Genomic DNA, 14,320 nt, shown 5'->3' on the forward strand with positions numbered 1-14,320 from the left:
GTACTAACAAGCTTTTTAATTTATTAGTTCAGTGTTTCCATATCATTTTCTCCAACTTGCTTGCTTATGTTAATAACCTGCATACTACTAATTGTCTTTCAATACAGTTTCCAATTGCTTTTTCCTTTTCTTGATTGTAGTCTACAGATAATCTATACTGACTCAGTATGACAGTAGTCATTCCACTTGACCACCTTTTTGTTTTTTAATTTCATCCCCCTCTAGCAAACTTCTGCAATGTGTGTGATTCCCAAAGAGTTTTCTGTGAACTGAAATTGGCATATTTAATTCAAATGCATAATAAATCACTGAAATTTGAACTCGTTGTTTATGTGTGCATCAATGAAGATGGTTATGAAAATATAGTGACAGAATTAAAGATGTCAATGTTTGTCTTACATACAAAGCCATCATAAATCAGTTACATACACATTCTTTAAAAATAAAAATAAAGCAATTTTTAAAAGCAGTAGCTATTTTGCATAAAGTGCCTAGATGTCTCACATGCATCATTAACAAAAAAAAAAAAAAAAAAAAACTTTGGTGAGATTCTACAAAGAAAATATTGAGCATGGTACTTTCTCTCCCATGCAAAGATACAGATTTATTAGAGAGGATAGACTTAGGGGGAAAGGAGCAAACAGACAATATTATTTTACTTTTATTGTGCTGTTAGGCTGGTCTCTGTATTTACATATTTTCTTAGCACCATACTATATATTATAATAAAAAAAAAACAAAAAAAAAAACAGGACAACTTTTCCTTAAAACACACACAAATTCTCTCTCTCTCTCTCTCTCTCTCTCTCTCTCTCTCTCTCTCTCTCTCACACACACGCACACACACACACACACACACACACACACACACACACACACATTCAGTAAAAAAACATTAAGAACAAAAACATTCTTCTGGAATAAACAATCTTGACTAATAAATTTAAGGGAACACTGAATCTTCTCACAGATAGAGAAAATAATTACAGAACTGATAGTCCCTTTGAGCTTACAGGTGCTGTGCATACTTAATACACAAGATTAACACAATAAACATTTTTCAAAGTTCCTACTACTATTGCAGTGCAGGTGTCGTACTCAACTATGTCAAGAGCTGAAACAGGACTATGCTGGAATGAAAAGCGTCTGTGGTGGTTTTTTAAATCCAAATTCAACAGATCTTCTGGATCCTTAAAGAAATAAAGAATTACATCCCCTGAAAAAAAGAAATAAAGAAATGATACAATATCTTTCAAGGTGACATAAATATTAAGCACATTTCTGTATTAAGAACACATACACCACAACAGGACATGGAACTACTGAAAGAAAACAACTATAAAAAGGAAGTGAAATAAAAAAATCCAAACATAAGTGTGTGTATATATCATATTTAAAGGTATAAGAAAGGTCTGAGAATGCTACTCCACAAGGAAATATGGAAATGTCTGCAATAGCATGAATGGAAAAACTAACCAGAGGTGGCAGTAAAAGTTGTGACAAAGAAAATCAAAACGTGCCACAAATATGGCTGACTATGCAAGAGAGCATAACAACATGTAATGTGAAATTGATGTAAGTGTAACTCTGTCACAGTTCACATCTGCTAACATATCCACAAAAATCTTCCAACCATGACAGGTTAACCATGGGTTGGGTTATTGAAAGTCCTGCAGTCACATACAAATTCTTGAAGTGTCAGTTTTCCTGCCAAGCTGAAAGAATAATGAACTGATGGAATGTAGACAATTGCTTCAGGCCATGTGAAACACCCAACTAAACATTTGTCTACACCTTGCAACATGAGATTTGACTAAATAAACACTAATAAGAACCCTCACACCCTAAATGCATCTACTAATCTTTGTTTGGGACCAATACCTTGCAGGACCATAGAAATGAAGATAGGTTAGTGTACTTGGAAGATAAATCAAAGTAGACCAAATGGTATATAGAAGGATTATCAGAAGTATGGCAAAAAATGAAGACCAAACAAAATTAAAATGAGGACAATTGCTTTACTATAGAAGAACAGAATAATAAGGAAAGTCAGGTTTAGGCTTTGATGTAAACAAGCAAATTTAAGGTCTGTGTACCAATATGCCCACGTTTTGATGAGGATATAGAAGATTTCTACAAAGAGTTATAATAATTGATAAATGGATCTATCATACTACAGGATGCTAATGGGAGATTTTAATGTGAAAGCAAGAGCAAAACAGAAGGAAAATTTGTCCACTGCAAGCTTTGTACCAAGAATAACAGAGATCATACATTAGTAGAATTTGCCATGAACATGTTTGCTCTAAAACAATGTTCCAGATAGGGGAAAAAGTACTTGGCAAATATTAAACAGAATTAAAAGTGAAACTGATTATATTTCATTAACCAATAAAGAAACTGTAGAAGATATATCAGTCTTATACCACTTTTGAACTGCAAGTTGTCATAGACTCTGTAATGTATCTGTATAATGGCAGCCAAAGACAAGGAAAGGATTTATCTCGCTGATCAATGACAACCCAACGTGTGCTGCAAGTGCCACTGTAGTTCGTTTGTAATATAATGAAAAGCCAAAGGTCTGTCTAACGACCATAAATATTATTATCCTGTGGGACACAGTTTCGCAAAATCTGGGAGAGTGTTAGTTGTTAGATGTGTGGTCCAGTCCAGCCAAGTTGTGTCATATTAGCTCGAAGTATGGAAGCTATGTAATGACTGATGCCACCAGCAATGATTGCTGTACTGATACCCCTGTAAACGTTCACCTGTAAATATTTTCCTTGCCTTCAAGTCAACAACAAAGTTGCATCCCATAACCCCCCCCCCCCCCCCTACCACCCAACATTATCATCAACAGAATGAGTATATTGTTGTTTTTATACAATAGTTTACGATGGAAAGATATTAGCTATTTTGATGTAAGCAATTCATAGCTACTCTTTGCAAAACTACTTAAAACTTTTCAGAATGAGATTTTCACTCTGCAGTGGAGTGTGTGCTGGCAGATTAAAACTGTGTGCCAGACTGAGACTCGAACTTGGGACCTTTGCCTTTTGAGGGCAAGTGCTCTACCAACTGAGCTACCGAAGCACGACTCACGCCCCGTCCTCACAGCTTTACTTCTGCCAGTACCTCATCTCCTACCTTCCAAACTTTACAAAAGCTCTCCTGCGAACCTTGCAGAACTAGCACTCCTGAAAGAAAGGATATTGCGGAGACATGGCTTAGCCACAGCCTGGGGGATGTTTCCAGAATGAGATTTTCACTCTGCAGCAGTGTGTGCGCTAATATGAAACTTCCTGGAAGATTAAAACTGTGTACCAGACCAAGACTCGAACTCGAGACCTTTGCCTTTCGCGGGCAAGTGCTCTACCAACTGAGCTACCCAAGCACGACTCACGCCCCGTCCTCACAGCTTTACTTCTGCCAGTACCTCGTCTCCTACCTTCCAAACTTTACAGAAGTACAATGATTTACATATATTCCAAAATGGATCGGTCATGTCAAATTAACAGCACTTATGAGATATACTAGTTATATTCCTGTCACTTGTACCAATACAATGATATATGCAATAGTGTTGGATTTTTTTTTTCCCCTCTCAGATGCAGAAGTTAGTGTTAACAACTCTCTCTGACTACATCCTTACTCATTTCCTGGCATAGCATTGGTGCACCCTGATCGCAGTCATTGACCTCCACCAGATTATTACATAGGTGGTGACCACAAACGTTATTTGACTTGTTGTGTCCGGGAAGCCTAGGTTCACCTAACATATCTTTATTACTGCTGAGACAATCTAGTTTGGGCTTGAATGTCCAGCTGAAGCCAGGGTGGACACCGGACTTGGTTATGGCCACAGAGGGCATCAAATGTCTGATGTGGCAGGACCAAATCAGATCTATCACAATAGAAATCAACACTGGCCATGTACCAAAAGAATACCACATACCCAGTTACAATGACTGTGATACTGAGTGGCTCCAGAACTGAGCTCACACCTGACACAACAATGAGACATCATGAGATTCGAAACACTGATAGTTACTAATGAAGCTAATGATACTCTGAAAGTAACACCAGTCATTCAAGTAAGAAGTAAGGCTAGTGCCTCAAGAGAAATGGTTAAAGTTGGAAGAAAAATAATACAAAAGGATCCTTCAAAAATATTTACAGAATGTCAGCAGCAGAAGGCAATTCTCCAAAACTGGAACAATGTTGCAATTATTCTGTTTCACACTAAAGGAGAAAGAGAAGAAATAAAACATTACAGACTTATGTCCCCTCCCAGTATTGCACAACATATTCACTAAAATGACCATTAACAGCATAGGGAAAGCATCAGATCGCAGTCATGCAAAGGAACAAGCTTGTTTTTGAAGTCATGCAGCACAATGGACTGTTTTCAAATTGTGAATGGAATTATGGAACAGAACAATGAATATGAATATCCATTTTGTATGAAGTCAAGATTTTAAGACAGTTTTCCCCCCCATGAACCATAGACCTTGCCGTTGGTGGGGAGGCTTGCGCGCCTCAGCGATACAGATAGCCGTACTGTAGGTGCAACCACAACGGAGGGGTATCTGTTGAGAGGCCAGACAAACGTGTGGTTCCCGAAGAGGGGCAGCAGCCTTTTCAGTAGTTGCAGGAGCAACAGTCTGGATGACTGACTGATCTGGCCTTCTAACACTAACCAAAACGGCCTTGCTGTGCTGATACTGTGAACGGCTGAAAGCAAGGGGAAACTACGGCCGTAATTTTTCCCGAGGGCATGCAGCTTTACTGTTTGGTTAAATGATGATGGCGTCCTCTTGGGTAAAATATTCCGGAGGTAAAATAGTCCCCCATTCGGATCTCCGGGCGGGGACTACTCAAGAGGATGTCGTTATCAGGAGAAAGAAAACTGGCGTTCTACGGATCGGAGCATGGAATGTCAGATCCCTTAATCGGGCAGGTAGGTTAGAAAACTTAAAAAGGGAAATTGATAGGTTAAAGTTGGATATGGTGGGAATTAGTGAAGTTTGGTGGCAGGAGGAACAAGACTTTTGGTCCGGTGAATACAGGGTCATAAATACAAAATCAAATAGGGCTATTTCAGTTAGGTTTAATAATGAATAAAAAAATAGGAATGCGGGTAAGCTACTACAAACAGCACAGCGAACGCGTTGTTGTGGCCAAGATAGACACGAAGCCCATGCCTACGACAGTAGTACAAGTCTATATACCAACTAGCTCTGCAGATGACAAAGAAATTGAAGAAATGTATGATGAAATAAAAGAAATTATTCAGATAGTGAAGGGAGACGAAAATTTAATAGTCATGGGTGACTGGAATTCGGTAGTAGGAAAAGGGAGAGAAGGAAACGTAGTAGGTGAATATGGATTGGGGGTAAGAAATGAAAGAGGAAGCCGCCTGGTAGAATTATGCGCAGAGCATAACTTAATCATAGCTAACACTTGGTTCAAGAATCATCAAAGAAGGTTGTATACATGGAAGAACCCTGGAGATACTAAAAGGTATCAGATAGATTATATAATGGTAAGACAGAGATTTAGGAACCATATTTTAAATTGTAAGACATTTCCAGGGGCAGATGTGGACTATGACCACAATCTATTGGTTATGAACTGTAGATTAAAACTGAAGAAACTGCAAAAAGGTAGGAATTTAAGGAGATGGGACCTGGATAAACTGACAAAACCAGAGGTTGTACAGAGTTTCAGGGAGAGCATAAGGGAACAATTGACAAGAATGGGGGAAAGAAATACAGTAGAAGAAGAATGGGTAGCTTTGAGGGATGAAGTAGTGAAGGCAGCAGAGGATCAAGTAGGTAAAAACACGACGGCTAATAGAAATCCTTGGGTGACAGAAGAAATATTGAATTTAATTGATGAAAGGAGAAAATATAAAAATGCAGTAAAAGAAGCAGGCAAAAAGGAATACAAACGTTTCAAAAATGAGATCGACAGGAAGTGCAAAATGGCTAAGCAGGCATGGCTAGAGGACAAATGTAAGGATATAGAAGCTTATCTCACAAGAGGCAAGATAGATACTGCCTACAGGAAAATTAAAGAGACCTTTGGAGAAAAGAGAACGACTTGTATAAATATCAAGAGCTCAGATGGAAATCCAGTTCTAAGCAAAGAAGGGAAAGCAGAAAGTTGGAAAGAGTATATAGAGGGTCTATACAAGGACGATGTACTTGAGAACAATATTATGGAAATGGAAGAGGATGAAGATGAAGATGAAATGGGAGATATGATACTGCGTGAAGAGTTTGACAGAGCACTGAAAGACCTGAGTCGAAACAAGGCCCCAGGAGTAGACAACATTCCATTAGAACTACTGACAGCCTTTGGAGAACCAGTCCTGACAAAACTCTACCATCTGGTGAGCAAAATGTATGAGACAGGCGAAATACCCTCAGACTTCAAGAAGAATATAATCCCAAAGAAAGCAGGTGTTGACAGATGTGAAAATTACCGAACTATCAGTTTAGTCACGACTGCAAAATACTAACGCGAATTCTTTACAGACGAATGGAAAAACTGGTAGAAGCCGACCTTGGGGAAGATCAGCTTGGATTCCGTAGAAATACGGGGACACGTGAGGCAATACTGACCCTACGACTTATTTTAGAAGCTAGATTGAGAAAAGGCAAACCTACGTTTCTAGCATTTGTAGACTTAGAGAAAGCTTTTGACAATGTTGACTGGAATACTCTCTTTCAAATTCTGAAGGTGGCAGGAGTAAAATATAGGGAGCGAAAGGCTATTTACAATTTGTACAGAAACTAGATGGCAGTTATAAGAGTCGAGGGGTATGAAAGGGAAGCAGTGGTTGGGAAGGGAGTCAGACAGGGTTGTAGCCTCTCCCCGATGTTATTCAATCTGTATATTAAGCAAGCAATAAAGGAAACAAAAGAAAAATTAGGAGTAGGCATTAAAATCCATGGAGAAGAAACAAAAACTTTGAGGTTCGCCGATGACATTGTAATTCTGTCAGAGACAGCAAAGGACTTGGAAGAGCAATTGAACGGGATGGACAGTGTCTTAAAAGGAGGAAATAAGATGAACATCAACAAAAGCAAAATGAGGATAATGGAATGTAGTCGAATTAAGTCGGGTGATGCTGAGGAAATTAGATTGTGAAATGAGACACTTAAAGCAGTAAAGGAGTTTTGCTATTTGGGGAGCAAAATAACTGATGATGGTCGAAGTAGAGAGGATATAAAATGTAGACTGGCAATGGCAAGGAAAGCGTTTCTGAACAACAGAAATTTGCTAACATAGGGTATAGATTTAAGTGTCAGGAAGTCGTTTCTGAAAGTATATGTATGGAGTGTAGCCACGTATGGAAGTGGAACATGGATGATAACTAGTTTGGACAAGAAGAGAATAGAGGCTTTCGAAATGTGGTGCTACAGAAGAATGCTGAAGATTAGATGGGTAGATCATGTAACTAATGAGCAGGTACTGAATAGGATTGGGGAGAAGAGGAGTTTGTGGCACAGCATGACTGGAAGAAGGGATTGGTTGGTAGGACATGTTCTGAGGCATCAAGGGATCACAAATTTAGTATTGGAGGGCACCGTGGAGGGTAAAAATCGTAGAGGGAGACCAAGAGATGAATACACTAAGCAGATTCAGAAGCATGCAGGTTGCAGTAGGTACTGGGAGATGAAGAAGCTTGCACAGAATAGAGTAGCGTGGAGAGCTGCATCAAACCAGACTCAGGACTGAAGACCACAACAACAACAACAACAACAACAAGACAGTTTTTGACTCAATTATAACAAAATCTGTTGTAACAGCCCTTGAGAAACAAGACACTTTTCTAACTTATTTCAGTACACTGAAGAATATATACAATAATGTTAAAGTTCTATCAGTCTTCATCATGATAGCAGATAATTCAAAACTGAAAGAGGAAACTTTGAATGAAGATTCCACGCCACAAAAACTACTATCCCGAGCAATAGTGGAAAATTTCAGACTCTAATACCGAGGGAAAGAAGATGGACTACTTGTTAATGGAATATATCTGAACTACCTTTCTTTTGCTGAAGGTACTGTACTGCTTGCCTTTAATGCGGATAAACTTCAACATCTAACTGAAGAAATTAACAAGTTGGCTTCCAGTACAACATATTCTGCTACCAAATCTGCCATGATTAGCTTTCCAAGCATTAAAAATAAATAAAAAGTACTGAAGCAATGATTACATAAAGTGTGTGTTGTTTATGTTACCTGATTCCATTCCAAGGAAAAGTATGTTTCCATACAGTAATATTGTCACAGGATAAGAACGCAGATCTTGCATTGTATTATACTGGACAGCCTTGTTGTCTACAGCAACATATATTGTGTGTCCACCTGAAAGACAGAACAAGCAAATGTGAATATTCAAAGGATACTGTGACATTTTTGTTTACAACAACATGACAGAAAGTGGTACTAAAATGATGTACTGCTAACATTCTGACAAACAACTATGAGTGTTTAAAAATCAGTATCTGTGATTAGCATGCATAAAATATTGTAATTAGATTTTGTAGTTTTTGATCTATGCTGTTCTTGAAAATTAGTAAATTGTTTGGAAAATTGACCCTTACAGAAGAAAGTGACTTTTGACAATCTCATATTTTGATTTTTTTTTTTTTTTCAAATTATGAGGCTATATGTTGTTGGTGTTATTGAGCCGTGCTGAGGCTCGCATTGGTGCCGTATGTAGGTTTCTGCCAGACCGTATCGATAAGTTGGCATGGTTGCGTTGTTTGTCTTCTTCTCATGTTCATGTTCACTGGTGCCACTCTGTTTCATAAGCACTGCCTGTCTGCTAGTGGCAGCAGCGGCACTTATCGATATGTAGTTCTGCCGCCCTACCTTTGGGACAATCTCGTCCTTCTTCCATGTGGTGTGAGTGTGGAGTTCGGTTGGGGAAGCAGGAGCAGCAAGGTCCATGCACAGCAACAACACGCCAGGCCCGCTGGCAGCGTGAATGGACAGCTGGATCGAAGGGCAGTGGTCACGAGGGTGCACGACCTCGTTGAAACCGGATCCTGCATGTTTAAGTTAAGTCCATTGCAATTCACATAGAGAAACCTCCACCATTGTGAAATCTCGCAATTCTCCAGTGCCTTGGGTTCGCACTGCTGCTCTTAGTGTCACCGAGGCGACGAGCAGGGAGTGGAGTAACTGGGGAAGGTGGATCTGATTAGCCTTCCCGAACTTCTAATTACTATTTACGATTTTCAGCTTCTTACATTGTTAAGATCAAACAACGGTATTTTTCTATCTTGTGGCCGCTAACGCCACAGTTACCTGCCCTGGGGGTTAGAGTATGCAACGGCAGTGTACATTTCCTCACCTTGCCGCCACTGTCCAGTGAGGCGTGGAAGTTTGACAGCTTCTTGATTGTAGCTTGGATGGCGTTCTTCTACCTCCGTGGTAGTCATTCCTTCTTGTTCCGGGCGCTCTAAGCACAGTATTCTGTGGGCAGAGCCCGGACCGCCAGTTCCGGCTTTGGCATAATTTTACACCTTGCTTTTGTTTTGTTGTCAGGTAGCCTCATCAAGATTATCATTGTTCACTCGTTAGACTGCCACTAGTCCCAGTTACCATCTTGTGATCTGAATGCAACTCTTGACTGCCTTTCTTTTCACTCGTGAAAGTGTTTTTGGTGTGACCCACTCAGAGGTCGATTCCTGGAGCACCGTCTGTCACTGGCCCTTGTGTTTTATTTTATTATTGTATTATTAAGTTACCATCATTTGTCTCACCCGTTGTTTGTTTTTTTAAATTAACTTTTGCTATGCCATTCACCATTTGGCAGTATATTTGTTAAATTTTTATAACTGCCATTATTGAGTTAAAGGCCTTCAGCCGTGATTGTGGTTACTGCTTTAAATTTCTGTTTGCGACCACACTGGCTTGTTTTCAAATATTATTTGCTGTCTGTATTTTATGTATGTTTGCTAATTTTTTTAATAATTGCCGTTTTGGGCGTTATAGGCCTTTAGCCGTGATTGTGGTTACTTGCCTTAAAATTCTGACTGCGACCACATTGGCTTGTCTTCAAAATTATTGGCTGTCTGTATGATATGTATTTGTTAAATTTTAAATAATTGCCATTTTTCGCATTAAAGGCCTTCAGCTGTGATTGTGGTTACGTGCCTTAAAATTCTGATTGCAACCTCATTGGCTTGTTTTCAAAATTTTTTTATTAAAATAAATGAGTGAAATTGCATAGCAAACCAATAGTAATTGATTCGGGGCCCTGTCCACAATCGTAACCCAATCCTGCCTTCCTTAATTACCAGGTTTCAATCATTAACAAATAAAAATAAAAGTATGAGGATATACATCACTCGCTTCTTCACTTTTGCTGAGACATCTTGAATAAGGCATGTTTATCACTGTCATCTCCACTTTTCCATCAGAATACTACACGACATACTGTGATAAAAGTCACAGGATGGATATCTGATATCACACAGCATCCATTCTGATACATAATTTGGCACAGCAAAACTTCAAAAGTGAAAAATCATTTCTGAAGGAAGACTGAGTTGCACAGGTTAATTTACTAATTCAATATTTGTAATCAGAAGATTGCTGAGCAGGCAGATCTCTCCATACTGCCCTCTCAAAAGGATATAATGAAATCACTATCCGAAATACTTCTGCAATATTATGAAACTATTAGAAACATTCTTTGTTCTGTGAGCTGGAAAATTATCCACCTGAATCTCTGATTATTCTGAGAAAACATGACATACATTAAGTAGAGAAATATTCCACAAACAGCCTACATTAAGTGTCATTTATAGGAGGGTCAATAATTCAATTCAACATGTTGCAACTAAAAAATACGGAAAAACAAAACAGAGGAAAATTCGGACTGGAGAACAACAATATGAATTAGGCCAAATTGCTGCTCAGGCACATTTAAAAGTACGTTGAAAAGTAGACTAAGCTGTCAGACTAAGAATTTCATCAGATTTAGAGAAAACACACTTACACACATTCATGGCACCATCCCATGACAACCCATTCATGTTGTAGTGGTACGCGCAAAAGCTGGGACCCAATGCTGAACACTACATGCTTGCCGACACCTGCAAGCTCAGCACTTACGCCATGCCAGCAGCTCCACAACCATAACCCTGATGCTGGGGCAATAACCAACATTTTGACGGTGCTTGGCGGACCACATGTGACGTCTCAACTGCAAGACAACCTGTCTTGTTTTGTATAAAATCCGGGATGTCGACATAGCTGGGCTTCAAATTGGTGACTGCTGTGTATTGGATACCACTGTAAAGCCAGCAATGTTCTTCCTGCGTGAGGCCAGTGCAGGATGGAATGAGTGTGGAACCAATGCTCTTCTAGCCGCTAAGCTGCCTGCCACTCACTACAGCTGGGCAGGACGTAACTGCTCTGTCAACTGCATAACAAAGGCGTAAAGCTGCCCCTTGTGTGACGCAGCACTACCGAGGTATGCCAGTCATGTAAGATATTGGCACTACTCGGGCAGCAGTTACTGCCATCCTTGTGACACTGCTTCTTGCCACTGTGGACAGTAAGAATAATGACTGATCATGCAGATGAAACATGGAAGGTGTGGGTCAACACTGGGAAGCATCACTGGACAGAGGCACACACCTGTACCTTCTGTAGCTTCCTGGAGCCATCTGCCTTCTTGCTCGAGCCACTTTCTCCTTGTATTGTCCTCCCGTAAGCCTTGCCAGTACTCTGAACCCACAATACCCCAGTGGTAGAGCCATTACCATCCTCACCACTAGAAAAACAGCTTTTTCACCCCTCTGTTTTAGTCATTCTACCCCGACCTGCTACAGTGTGCTGTCTGAAGGTATCCTCACTAACTACCCAGGATCCTGAACCCCTCACCTGATTCAGATTCACTGATGACGTCTTCCTGACTGGACTGAGGATGAGGACATTCTATCCACATTGCTCCATAACTTCAACACCTTCTCCCCCATTAGCTTCACCTGGTCCTCCCCAACCCAACAAACCACTTTCCTGGATTTCGACACCTGCCTCAAACATGGCTCCATCAGCACCTCCATCCACATCAAACCCACCAACAATACCTCCACTTCAACAGCTACTGTCGATTCCACACCAAGACGTCCCTTACATACAATCTGGTCACCCATGGAACATGATTGTTACACTAGCAAATATGCCGAGGTTTTAGCAGAGACCTTTACACAGCAAACTTATCCTCCATATATTTTTGATTAATAGATCTCTCATGCCTTGTTTCCCCAGCCACCTACCATCCCTCACATACACAAGGACCGGTCACAAAACAGTGCCCCCCATCGTGACTAAGTACCACCCAGAACAGGAGCAGCTGAATCACATTCTCTGCTAGGGTTTCAACCATCTCTCATCGTGCTCTGAGATGATAAATATGCTCCCCATCCCTCACCAAGTGGATGTCCACTGCCCACCCAAACTACTGCTTTTTCATCCCTATTTCAAGCCTGCTTCCAGTCTCTTTCCTCATTCCTCAGATCCCTGAAAAAGACCTTGATGCATGGCCTTCCCCACACATCATCCCATTACACCCTAATCCACTTCTGTCACTGGCATTTCTCATCCCATCAAAGGCACAGCCACCTTTGAAAGCAGCCATGGGGTCTACCAACTTAGCCACAACCAACTGTAGCACTTTAAATATCAACAGCTTCCCGCAAACAATCATATCAATAGTAATTAAAGCAATATAGTCATGTAATTTAATTTTTGATATAATGATTAGTTCAGATTTTTAAAAAAGAACTTTTTGATTGCATTTTATGTTTATTGCATTGGAAATAAAGAAGAGCTTCCCCAGGTACAAGAGTCACCTGTTCCCGAAGTTTCAGCTTGATTAACATGGACTTACTTGACTTACAAGTCCTTTCATTCTAATCACTGGACACATAGGGTTATGATGAAGCATTGTCAGTGGAATTAGTTTCATGCCATTCTCTTCACTTCTCCCCGCACCTGTTGCTTCTCTCTACAATGTCCTCTTCCACATTACCCTTGATCTACCTCTTCTGCAATGGCGTGGCGATTTCAATTCGTAGCTTGTCTCCCTATGCCATCCGATTTTTGCACAGCCCGTGTCCAACCAATTTCTATTTTCTTGCCTTTATCTGTACATGCACAGGCCTCAGAGCTCTTCACTGGATATTGTATCTGGCAAAAATACCAAAGAACTATGAATAACTTCTCCAGGTACATAAGTCAATATAACCAAAGTTTCATCCAACGGTTGCCTCGTCAGGAAAGAGGGGAGGAGAGGGAAAGACAAAAGGATTTGGGTTTTAAGGGAGAGGGTAAGGAGTCATTCCAATCCCGGGAGCGGAAAGACTTACCTTAGGGGGAAAAAAGGACAGGTATACACTTGCACACACACACATATCCATCCGCATATACACAGACACAAGCAGACATTTGTAGAGGCAAAGAGTTTGGGCCCAAACTCTTTGCCTCTACAAATGTCTACAAATGTCTGACGAGGCAACCGTTGGTTGCGAAAGCTAGAATTTTGTGTGTGTGTTTGTGTTTGTTTGTGTGTCTATCGACCTGCCAGCACTTTTGTTTGGTAAGTCTCATCATCTTTCTTTTTAGATATATTTTTCCCACGTGGAATGTTTCCCTCTATTATAACCAAAGTTTCAGGTTGACAGCTTTAGATGTTAATTTAATTACAACCGACAAGTTGATGGCTAATGAGAAGTGACCAATGCCCAGTTTGAAAGTGGCTCATTTGTTAAAAACTCCTCACCAACATGCACAGTGAGTGCCAACTGAATGCCTTGACAATGGCCTGGTATGAGCTTAAATGGTGGGTACAGGTGCTGTCGTCATGGTCACTAGAAAGTTGGTAACATGCAGACTTAGGCTGTCTCACAGTTTTTCTCAAACCATGCTAATAAAATTCGGAAGATTTCTCATCTCATCCTCACTCAGTGTCTTCTTCTTTTCCAGATCAGTTCAGGGTAGACATGAGTTACCCTGTAGAGGACTTAGTAGATGGACCATTAGAATAACAGGGTGTCCATCTTTGTCTGTTTTACATAGAAATGGTAAGCAAGTGTTGGCAAGCTTGGAAAGCCAAGAATTCCTTGGTCCATTAATCACTGTTGTACAGAATATTAATTTTCACTAACTGCACTGTGAGTTATTTATATTCACTGTCACTGACACAGCAGCAGTGCTTGGTGTGGCTATTTCCTCTTGACAACTTGTAGCCCAGCCAGATAAAGAATATATGTCGGGAGTTCAC

At 40.2% G+C, this 14,320-nt stretch overlaps 1 protein-coding gene across 1 annotated transcript in view; it reads right to left on the reverse strand.

Annotated features, from left to right (window-relative positions):
* Window positions 1-646: 646 nt before the first annotated feature.
* The window catches only part of LOC126094618 (uncharacterized), a 105,712-nt gene continuing 92,038 nt past the window's right edge, over window positions 647-14,320 (reverse strand). Inside the window, exons 6-7 of the mRNA XM_049909098.1 lie at window positions 8,257-8,382; window positions 647-1,216 (exon numbers count right to left, since the gene is read on the reverse strand). Of these exons, the coding sequence (XP_049765055.1) occupies window positions 1,029-1,216; window positions 8,257-8,382 (314 nt within the window). The 3' untranslated portion in view covers window positions 647-1,028. The remainder of the gene's footprint in view (window positions 1,217-8,256; window positions 8,383-14,320) is intronic.

This window comes from Schistocerca cancellata, chromosome 8 (genome assembly GCF_023864275.1).
Source record: "Schistocerca cancellata isolate TAMUIC-IGC-003103 chromosome 8, iqSchCanc2.1, whole genome shotgun sequence".
In the NCBI taxonomy this organism is placed as follows: domain Eukaryota; kingdom Metazoa; phylum Arthropoda; class Insecta; order Orthoptera; family Acrididae; genus Schistocerca; species Schistocerca cancellata.